Source organism: Solanum stenotomum, chromosome 2, assembly GCF_019186545.1.
Source record: "Solanum stenotomum isolate F172 chromosome 2, ASM1918654v1, whole genome shotgun sequence".
Classification (NCBI taxonomy): Eukaryota; Viridiplantae; Streptophyta; class Magnoliopsida; order Solanales; family Solanaceae; genus Solanum; species Solanum stenotomum.
The window spans coordinates 371,929-383,021 of NC_064283.1; the positions used below are offsets into that span (position 1 = coordinate 371,929).

Below are 11,093 nucleotides of genomic sequence, written 5' to 3' on the forward strand. Positions count from 1 at the left end.
TAATCACATAAAAGGCTCCAAGCCTATATTATCTCAATCCCGCCCCTCTAGTGATGCACCGGACCTTCGAGAATGCGTCGGAACCGCAGAATGAGAAGGAGAAAATACATAAGTACAACAAGCAGCGATAACGCCTAATCTAAGGCTCAAACTATCAGACTCAAGTCTGCTACTCCAGTCTACAAGGTTCTAAGTCATCCGAACGACGTCGGTAGAAAGTCAAGGCTATACAGCCCACACGGGTCATAAGTCTAAGGCAATGCTAGCCTAACCTAGACTAAGGACACCATGCTTACGGTTAAGGATAAACAAGGCATGCAACACATAGCATACAATAACATTTAACACATAAGCATGCAACTCTACTAAACCGGTTAACATGATACTACACCTGAATATGGACAATCGGTCCTAACATGATGTATCTAATCAAAGTAAGGTAGGAAACTGGTACCCACCCCCAATTCACTCTAATCGACATGCTTTTGCACAATTAAGCTCAATCTAAAAGAAAGGAAGTCGTAGCATACCTTAAGGCTGACCGCGCGCTCCAAATCACTTTACCGAAACTTTTCCTTCCCGAACGACCCTTGAACGCTATCACTTTATCAAATATAGGATCACAACGTTAGTACGGTCGTTTAGACACCAAAATCACAACAAACGGAGAAGGGTCAATTTTGGAGTCACAACGGAAATCGTGGGACCTGCACCGAACTGTCTGAAATTGACTCCGTCAAGAGACCCTAAACAGCACCCCGAACTTGTGTTCCAAAATGGAACACAATTCAAGGCCCAAAACACAGCAAAAACCAACAAGCAAGAAAACCACACTTTAATCAACTTAAAAGAAAACAGTAGCAGTCTAAACTCGGAATTAATGAAAATAAAAAAGTTCCCAGTACTCCTTGAACACTCTACGAGGTAGCCATGATAATTCCCAACATGTGGGACTTCGAATCACCCAAAACCGAGCTAAAATGAGTGAGATATGACCAAAACAATAATGCAAAAAATAAAGGCTTGAAAAAGGGTACACCAATCATGTTAATCACGAAATTACCTCGAACTACATGCACCCGACAACTTTCGAACACTCTATAGCGAAGCCACCAAAAATACGAAGCTCCCGCACTTCGAATCACCTAAATTGGTTGAGAGATGAGGGTTTTAAGTTTGGAAAAGTTGGTTGATATATCTTCATTTATAGCAGATATTTCTGCAATTTTTTTCCAAAACATAAAAACTCTGACGGGGTGCTCCGAACTTGTTCGGAACCCCGTGCACGCAAACGAGATATGCAACCATATCAAATTTGATATTCCGGACTCAATGGCTCAGTCAAAATTTTCATACGAGGTCATCTTGACAAAAAGTGGGTCCCACACCCAAATGTCATTTGAAGTCAAAAATCACAAAAGGACTTGGAAAAATATCGAAAATCTCGGGACACAAAAAAAGGGTTAATCTCGACCAAACTCGACATTTCGGAGCTAATTGCACTGACGAAATTCTCATCCGAGCACGTTTACTCAGAATGTTGACTAAAGTCAAATTTAAGCTTAAACTTAAAGTGAAAACGCCTAATCGCACCAACTCACACTGAAAACCTCGGGAGTCATGCCGACCATTCTACAAGCCTAAAATGACCCTTCCGGAGCTGATGGAATCGTCAGAATTGGATTCTGATGTCATCTTCTTGAACTTTTGATCGAAAATGATCGTTCAAGGTTCATAAGCTCCAAAAACACTAAAACTCGCACAAAAGCCAAACGAACGACCAGGTGACCGAACTGTCAGTCCCAACAAGTCATAAATGACTTGAGGTCGCTACAGGAACGCTCTAAATGATACACCGAAGGCAAAACACAGAAATGACCAGAAGGGTCATTACAATGTAGCACAAAAGTTATGGATTCACGTGAAGTAGCATAAAATTATTCAATTTTCAATTTTTTGATTACTTTTCAAGCGAGGCTAAATTTTTAAATACCATCTCAAAAATGGCCATTTCACTAATCATTCAAAGCCCTTTTAAATTGATTGGACTTGGGTCATCGAAAATAATGGGCTTAGGTTTTGCAATCTGCTTTTCATTTGGCCCAAGTAGATCAACATTTGCACATTTGTCACTTTTAATTTCTTGCCTTACTTTAACAAATTGATTATTTTTTCCAAGTTTCCACAAATATTTTTCACTTTTATCATGATAGGTACATTTGGAGTAAATATCTCAAAATGTCATTCAACTTTGAGGATTCATCTTATAAAGTCATTCAACTTTGTTTTGTATCAATAAAATCACTCAACTTTGAGTTTTCTTTTTATAAAATCACTCAATTAAATTCATTATAAGAAAATTATTTAACATGATATATAAAACATTTTTTGCTGGAGTTTGAGTTTGAGCTTTCCTCTTTTCTCTCTTTCATAAATAAAAACTTTACTCAAATATCTTTTTTTTTTTTTTGGTAAATAGAGAGAGATTTTATACATACTAAACAGTTACTACTTACTATATTCAGGGAGATTATGTTTAGACTATAATTTCCTTCTTTAGCTGCTGCCTGCTAGTAGACTTGAGAGAAACTTTGTTGGAGGATTCTTCATGAAGACGTTTTATTGTTAATTACGGTTATTTCCTTTATGAAAAGGGAGTAATTTTTTTTGTAATTATTGCAGGAAAAATAGTAAAAGAAAAGAAGAAAAACATACAAAGCATTGAGATTTGAGGAAAAAGAATTAATTTATTTTATCATGTCAAATTATTTTTTTAATGATAAATTTGATTGAGTGATTTTATAAAAGCAAAACTCAAAGTTGAGTGATTTTTTTGATATAAAACAAAGTTGAATGACTTTACAAGAGGATTCCTCAAAGTTGAATGACTTTACAAGAGGATTCCTCAAAGTTGAATGACCTTTCGAGATATTTACTCGGTACATTTGCTATATCTTTATTAGTGACTTAAGATTTTGTCCAAGCCTAGTTGAATAGAATTACTTGGTATCTATCTTGGTGGATGATAACAAATATTTTGTAAAATTAGTTGAGCTACGCAAAAACTTATCTAAACACCATAATTAAATTAGTTACTTGAAATGCAAAGCTTTTGATGTTCGGCAGTTAAATCATATTTAGAATTTAATTTTATATTCATTCACTATAAAGGTGAATTTTGGGGAACTGAGTATAATCTAGAGTACTTCGGTCTGACCTTTTTGGTCTCTTGGTGATTCGAATTCACAATCTTTGGACCAAAAGTGAGAGCTGCTTACCATTCGAGCGAACTCCCTTTGGTCTCGACTCCTGAAGATATATGTTTGATTAATTAAATTATTTTTTAACAATAATAAGTATTGGTTTTTACGAAATGTCCCCAATGTCGCATTGATATTATCGAATGGAAAAATATAAAACGATTATAACTCATTAATCAGTTCTCTGTTGTTTCAGTAATAATCTTCTCCACAATCCAAATTTTCTTCACTGCAAAAATGACTGCTCTTTCAAATTCATTGATTTTATCCAAACCCAGAAGCCCCTCTCTCCATTTCTCCTCTGGTAATTTCTTCAATCTGCTTTTATTTTCTCATCAAATTGTTCTTTTTTGTTTTCATTTGTTGATCTGATTGTATTGTTTGTTTATTTTTGTACTGATTTATATTGCTATCTGAGCTTTACGAGTTATTGAAGAATTGTTGAATGGCTGTGTTTTTTTTTTTGTTTCTGTTTTTCATTTCTCGATCTCGTTGGTCTGGCCTGTTTTTTGCTGATTTTATGTTACTGAGTGTCGAGCTCCGTACTATACCCAAATCGGAGATGAATGTGTTTATTCTTTGTTGATCTGGTTGTATTATTTAGTTTTGATGCACTCCTTCACTGATTTCCTTGATATCTTAGCTTCTAATACTAGTCTCTTGAGCTCCTTATTGTACCCAAATTGACAAGACTGTTAGTTTTGGATATTGTTAGAGTTCTACATTGGCTGTTGAATGGACTAGTGGGCAGTCCTCCCCTCCCGAGCTAGATTTTAGGGTTGAATTAGCCTAAGGTGTTATATCTTTACGTGGTATCAGTGTAAGGTCCATCCACGTTTGGGTTCTCAGTCCATGCTTCAGTTAGGGGTGTTAGAACACCAGATGTTTGCTAGTAACATGTGTGTGCTAGTAGTAAGCCGGTGTTAACGTTGTAGCATGAACTAGTCAAATGTTTTCCTGTTAGGATCCAGCGACCCATTTACTAAGATTATGAGCTCTAGCATCCTAATAATGAGCCTTTTGGTTACAACTACCCTATCAATTTGTCCTTCTATAAGTTTATACTTTCCCCTAGTTCACATATTCATGCATGGAATAAGAAAGTAAGTGACTGTTTTCTGCAATTGGGTTATAATCTGCTCGGTGATGACGTAATTTCCCCCTTTTTTTATTTGTCACACATTTCTTATTCAATTTTGTATATTTACTACCTGGTTGTTCAAGTGATAATTGTTGTTGTTTGTGATAATTATTATTACTGTTAAAGATTAAATAAGCTTTTGATTTGATTCTGAACAGCATGAAAATTTTACTTTATACAAATATAAAATGTCAGGTAGCTAATTCAATGCTATAGTTTATTCATAATCTAATAGATGTGAGGAATTATTGGAATTTTCTGCCAGGCGTTCACTTCACTATATCGAAAATAGGGTCATGTTAAGGTCAAAGTTCAGCTGGTATAATTCATGCTTGTGATTAATTATTTTCAGCGAAGCAATTGAAGGCAAATGTTATGATACAAATGAAATGCATGTTTCCAATAGTGGGGCTTTTGTATTTTTTTTTGGGGAAAGCATGATGCTTATATTTCTCAAAATTATCCCTGAGGGCTTTGGTATAGTGTTAAGAGTGCAACAAGTGATGTGTGGGTTAGACACACGCTCGGATTTGAACTTTGTTGCAGATAAAAGCTTGGTACTTAAGTGGAGAATGATAGAGGGCTGGCATGTATCCACCCAGTTTTGAACATGCGCCATTGGCCTCAGGGATTTCTCAGTTATAAAAAAAACATATATTTCTTATATTTGTTTTTGGGACTATAAATAACATTAGCAGAACATTTGTTGCACTCATGGTCCCCTGTCTTTCAGAACCTATAACAGTCTTGCGGTGTAAAACCTCTGACTTTGTTACTGTGCTAGGTTCTTGCTTGAAGTCATTGGACCAAAATGTTAGTGCTACCAAGTTGTCCTTCAGTCCAAGTCACGGAGGAAAATCATATTCTTCTAAAAGATCATTGACCATTCAAGCGTCATACAGGTATTACCTTCTTGTATTCAATATGCAGCTTATGCATGAACTCTCTGCTTTGAGTTGGTTTCTGCCAAACAAAACAGCAGAACCAAAATTCTCATATATAGGGGGAGGAACAACTTGGCTCTTGCCCCTGAGAAGAACCACGGAAATTTCTTTCTTTCATATATTGGTTATCCACCTAAACCTAATCAAGAAAATATTGTATCAAATATTTCTCCTTCTGAATTAGCAGTGATGGTGGAAGGTCAAGCGGAAGCGGTGCTGGCATCTTTGTTGGTGGCTTTGTTTTGGGAGGAATAATTGTTGGCACACTTGGCTGTGTGTTTGCACCTCAGGTAAATATGGGATTGCATTGGTTGCTGCCTTTATTCTGCTAAACATACTAGTGAAAGTCACATCTTGATCTTATTGGTCATTCTATATATTTTCTTCTCTTTCTGAGTGCTGCACTTCAGAGGAGGAGCTAGCTGATTGTCGTGTAATTCTTCTTAACAGATCAGCAAGGCATTTGCTGGAGCTGATAAGAAGGACCTGATGAGAAAATTGCCCAAGTTTATATATGACGAAGACAAAGCATTAGAGGTAAGCTAGTGTTGTGCACATTTTTGATTATAGGAACTATCTTTGTGCTGGGAACCATCTCTTCTGATTAAAATATAGTTTCCTTGTGATTTTAGTCTCACTAATTGATGTGATTCTGTTTTCCCGAGTCTGTGTACCGTGATCTTCACTTACACTTAAGCTGAAAAAGGTAATAACTCTAGTAAGTTGTTATGAACTTGTGCAACGGATTACGTTTTTGAGATATGAATCCTGAAGAATACAGCTAAGTAGCAAGATCAGAAGCTGCTAATTGTGTGTCGCTCCAGTTCTAAAAGTTTAGCTTCACTATTAGTGCTACATGAATATTGATGCTTGACAATCCTAGTAGAAAGCTTTCTAGTAACTGTATTGGAGAGGCTACTCTTGATCCCCTAGTGAAAACGTGTTGGATCATCTTTATACAAGTGTAATAGCAGCGTCACACATATTTACTTTCACAGAGGATAAACCAACCGTTCGGGGTTATAATCTTATATTCCCACTTCCTCTGACTCATGCATACTGTTCTGTCTGCAGAAACAACGCAAGAAGCTTGCTGAAAAGATTGACCAGCTGAACTCGGCGATTGATGACATTTCTACTCAGTTGAGGTCAGATGACACACCAAATGGAGCTGCTGTGAACTCGGATGATGTTGAAGCTGTTGTATAAGAAACATTTCTATCTTCTTAATATCAAGTCAGCTGAGGACATTGAATATATGGGAATATTCTTAGTTCAGTTTTGATGTTTTTGGTAATTGCTACAATATGATATCCCAAAATGAGGAAACATTATGTGATTTTATATGCTGCTTCTGTTTTCTATTGACATGAACTCTTTTAAACTCATCTTTGTCCTACAATTTTCTAAGTGTTCTTTTTCGAGTAGTAATATATTTTATAACTTGCTATCAAGACCAGCACGAGAAGCCTGTTGGTTCATAAATATGAACATGTGAATCTTTAATATTGGAGTATATTACGCATGGTTCCACAACAATATACCCATCATGATTCCATAACCGATGTCTGGAGAAGGTACTATGTACCTTACCCCTACCTTTGTAGGATAGAGGGGTTGTTACCGATAGATCCTTGGCTCAAAAGAAAAGTTTACCTTCAGCAAGAGCATCAATACATTTTCATCTTTTCTAATGAATAGACACTAATATTTATCTTGTATAGTTGTTCCAGCAAATCCTGGCCAAACATTTAAAAGTAATGAAAATGAGTGCAATATTCTACTTGCATGATTTTCCCCACTGTAAAACTCTATTTTTGCAGGTTAAATTACCTCGATGGTGTAATAATCCGTTTACAATTGTAAGTATATATAACTAAAACAAATTACGGTCAGGTCAGTACAAAGAATCTCAAGGGCATGAAAGGAATAAAAAGAAATGTGACAACAATCTGTGGTTGAGATTATGAAAATGGAAGATTACATGGGGACAGGGGGACATGATCTTATCTTATATCAATCTTCATACACCATCTTCACCACTCATTTCTTTTACCATCAATATCAACCATGACTTTATTTTAATCATACATCAAATGAAAAAATATTAATAATATGGTGGGAACAAACCATATTTTAAACCATATATACCAAAAAGGAAGTAGCTTTCCTCAAGATCATTTAGTTGCAGCCATGGCTTCTCATGCAGCTTTGGCTTCTTCAAGAATTCCTACAAGCACAAGGCTTCCTTCCAATCAGAAATCCTACTCATTCCCCACACAATGTTTATCCAAGGTTTCTTTTCTTTCCTTCTCAGTTTATGTTTGATAGTACTAAGATGCTATGCTGTTCAGACTTTCCAAAAATATTGCCTCACTCGTATCGTGTCAAATCCTCCAAAAATGCACTACTTTTGAAAGATCACATACAATCGTCGACATTTTTGAAGAGTCCGAGCAACATAGCTAATATGTTAAAGAAATTATGGTCTTTCTGAATTCTCATGCTTTGTTTGTGCAGAAATTTGAAGTAGCTGAATTTTCTGGTCTGAGATCAAGTGGATGTGTGACATTTTCCAACAGAGAGTCTTCTTTCTTTGATGTTGTCTCTGCTCAACTCACTCCAAAGGTAGCTCTTTGATTTCCCTACTTTCAGCTTTTCTTATAAAGAATACTAAGCTCCCACTTGGCTATAGATATTGAAGTTGAAACTTGAAAATCTATGTACATAGTACCTACAATGTACCTTACTCCCAAAATCTAGCTAAGAGAAGACAAGCTATAGCTTCTCTGTAGGAGGATTTACGCCATCAATATATTTTAACATGTCATAGCCGGTTACTAATCACAGTGATATCAAGGATAGTTGTAGTTATCTTTTAGGTGATCTTAATTATAACATAATACTGTCACTGTAGGAAGTTAAAACTCTTTATAGGGTAGTAGGCTTGTGGAACTGATCTGTTTTTATGGTATGGAAAACTAGACTACAGGATCCGCCCCGGTTAAGGGAGAAACTGTTGCTAAATTGAAGGTTGCTATCAACGGTTTTGGTAGAATTGGTAGGAATTTCCTCCGATGCTGGCATGGTCGCAAAGACTCACCACTTGATGTTGTGGTTGTCAATGACAGTGGTGGTGTCAAGAACGTGAGTCCAAATTCTTTGTTTTTGTTGTTGCAACGATTAATTCAATTTAACATCATTACTAACAGTTGAGTTTTGCTGCAAAATGGATTATGCAGGCATCTCACTTGCTAAAGTATGATTCAATGCTGGGAACATTCAAAGCTGATGTCAAAATAGTGGATAATGAAACCATTAGTGTTGATGGAAAGCACATCAAGGTTGTTTCTAGCAGGGATCCCCTCAAGCTTCCTTGGGCTGAACTTGGCATTGACATTGTTATTGAGGTAAACTTCTTGTCTGCTGTCTGTTGAATATGTAATTAAGAAAATAAAAGTGTGTTCTCTTTTAACGGTTTAAGTTTTTAGATGAGTTGGTCATGCATTGTTACTGGTGTGATAAATGATATCCATGTTCATTGAAGAAGTAAATTTATACTGTTTAGGTTCAAATACTGGTTCTCATTGCAAATTTTAGAAATTGTATGCATAACCATGATTAAATGATTTACGCGATAAGATTGAATCAATGAGGATTAAGGTAGTCAAGTTACAGTCCTTAGTTCAACTATCCTCTGTGATCATTGGGGTTCAAACATCTTACAACTCAATGATTTCTGAGAAATGGTTCCGAGCTGATTATATTAATTGAATCACAGGGAACCGGTGTGTTCGTCGATGGTCCAGGTGCTGGGAAGCATATCCAAGCTGGTGCCAAGAAAGTTATCATCACTGCACCAGCAAAAGGTGCTGACATTCCAACCTATGTTGTTGGAGTGAACGAGCAAGGCTACTCTCATGAGATTGCCAACATCATAAGGTCAGTGTTTCCGTCAATTCTATTTGCATCGTTTGAAAAGTTGGTCATCCTCAACTATATAAGACCTGCACAGTTCATATTGTTCAAAATTTACAAGTGCTTTGCTTTGTAATTGCAGCAATGCCTCTTGCACCACTAACTGCTTGGCTCCATTTGTGAAAGTCATGGATGAAGAACTTGGTAAGCAGCAAACTGTATTAAAATAGCACTACATTGGCAAAATTTTGGTTATTGTGTTAACTATTTCCATTCACATTGCAGGAATTGTGAAGGGTACAATGACAACAACTCACTCTTACACCGGAGATCAGGTAATAAATCAACGAAACACTTTCACATATATGGTGTCTTCATGTCAATATGTTGGTGGTATAAATATGCAACTCCGCACTAATATTGTTGATTCTGTGGTATTCAGAGGCTTCTCGATGCTTCACACCGTGACTTAAGGAGAGCGAGAGCAGCAGCATTGAACATTGTCCCAACCAGTACTGGTGCAGCCAAGGCTGTGTCTTTAGTGCTACCTCAGCTTAAGGGAAAGCTGAATGGCATTGCTCTCCGAGTGCCAACACCTAATGTCTCAGTCGTTGACCTTGTTGTCAACGTCGAGAAGAAAGGAATTACAGCTGAGGATGTGAATGCAGCTTTTAGAAAGGCTGCTGATGGTCCACTGAAAGGCATATTAGATGTGTGTGATGCTCCTCTTGTTTCAGTTGACTTCCGATGCTCTGACGTTTCATCCACCATCGACTCCTCCTTGACCATGGTCATGGGAGATGATATGGTCAAGGTTATTGCTTGGTATGACAACGAGTGGGGATACAGGTAAAGTTCAGTAACCATACGTGAAATTAACCAAAAACTTTCATGATGCTCATATTTTTTTTTTTTGTGAATTGCAGCCAAAGAGTTGTGGACTTGGCTCATCTAGTAGCAAGCAAATGGCCAGGTGTTGCAGCACCAGGAAGTGGAGACCCATTGGATGAGTTCTGTGAGACAAATCCTTCTGATGAGGAGTGCAAAGTCTATGAATAAGACATTTTTGTTATATTAATTCCTCTTTTGAGATGGATGATTTTAGAACAACAGTAGTTTTGTTATCTACATATTTAATGTGTAAAACTGAGTGGGAAGTCCCATTAGCTTAAGACAATAATATCACAGTGGTATGAATTCTTTCTATATCAATTTAATCGAGACTGAGAATAAATGTGATGCAATTTGACGAGATATTTTCTGCTACTTCTCAATTCTGTATTCGTTTCTATGTTTCTTCAAAAATGAACAATTTAAGCTAGTTTTCTTTGGAGCTATAATCATTCAAATTCACAGTAGTGATGATTGTTGTAGTCTAATGATAGCAATACCTAAATCTCATATGATGAAGAAAAATGGGAAGTCGACGAAAGTTCGTTGATATTGTCTTAAATAAAAAAGCCATCAACAACTCGCTTTGTGATATGTAGATTTTACTAACTGAAGACGATTGCCCTTTCTTTCTCGAAAATAATGGAAGAAAAATTATTTGTACAAGCAACAAATATTCAACATTGAGTTAATTGTATCAAAGTTGACTAATTCACATAAAATTAATTATAGATTTTATCTCTTTAAAATTATTTCACTATCTATTGCTTCATTTATTTATATTTTAAAATTTGGTTATTATTTTTTTTGCAATCCTACTTCAAAATATAAATAATTTTTTTTGAGCATGAAATCTATCGGAAACAATATTTCTATCTCAAGAAATTAGGAATAAAACTTATATACATCTAAACTTCTCTAGACTCCATCTTAAACAAC

At 36.2% G+C, this 11,093-nt stretch overlaps 2 protein-coding genes across 2 annotated transcripts; both read left to right on the forward strand.

Annotated features, from left to right (window-relative positions):
• The first annotated feature begins 3,410 nt into the window (after positions 1-3,410).
• On the forward strand, positions 3,411-6,717 carry LOC125856589 (uncharacterized). Its single transcript, XM_049536176.1, has 5 exons — positions 3,411-3,564; positions 5,186-5,303; positions 5,533-5,635; positions 5,796-5,882; positions 6,420-6,717. Exons 1-5 carry the CDS (start codon positions 3,498-3,500, stop codon positions 6,552-6,554), a joined length of 510 nt encoding a protein of 169 aa, XP_049392133.1. The 5' UTR covers positions 3,411-3,497; the 3' UTR covers positions 6,555-6,717.
• Positions 6,718-7,445: 728 nt separating this feature from the next.
• LOC125854512 (glyceraldehyde-3-phosphate dehydrogenase B, chloroplastic-like) lies at positions 7,446-10,469 on the forward strand. The gene is made up of 9 exons (XM_049534091.1): positions 7,446-7,640; positions 7,866-7,973; positions 8,331-8,492; positions 8,588-8,755; positions 9,127-9,287; positions 9,406-9,467; positions 9,549-9,598; positions 9,706-10,112; positions 10,190-10,469. The coding sequence occupies exons 1-9, from the start codon at positions 7,461-7,463 to the stop codon at positions 10,320-10,322; spliced, it is 1,431 nt and encodes a 476-aa protein (XP_049390048.1). The 5' UTR covers positions 7,446-7,460; the 3' UTR covers positions 10,323-10,469.
• The last annotated feature ends 624 nt before the right edge of the window (positions 10,470-11,093 follow it).

Bases quoted from the DNA above. Each gene is read 5' to 3' on its own strand.
- LOC125854512 (XM_049534091.1), top strand. From the start codon at position 7,461: ATGGTGGGAACAAACCATATTTTAAACCATATATACCAAAAAGGAAGT. The intron at 9,288-9,405 runs GTCAGTGTTTCC...TTGTAATTGCAG, and splicing joins GAGATTGCCAACATCATAAG to CAATGCCTCTTGCACCACTA. The intron at 9,599-9,705 runs GTAATAAATCAA...TGTGGTATTCAG, and splicing joins ACTCTTACACCGGAGATCAG to AGGCTTCTCGATGCTTCACA.
- LOC125856589 (XM_049536176.1), top strand. From the start codon at position 3,498: ATGACTGCTCTTTCAAATTCATTGATTTTATCCAAACCCAGAAGCCCC. The intron at 3,565-5,185 runs GTAATTTCTTCA...TTACTGTGCTAG, and splicing joins CTCTCTCCATTTCTCCTCTG to GTTCTTGCTTGAAGTCATTG. The intron at 5,636-5,795 runs GTAAATATGGGA...TCTTCTTAACAG, and splicing joins GCTGTGTGTTTGCACCTCAG to ATCAGCAAGGCATTTGCTGG.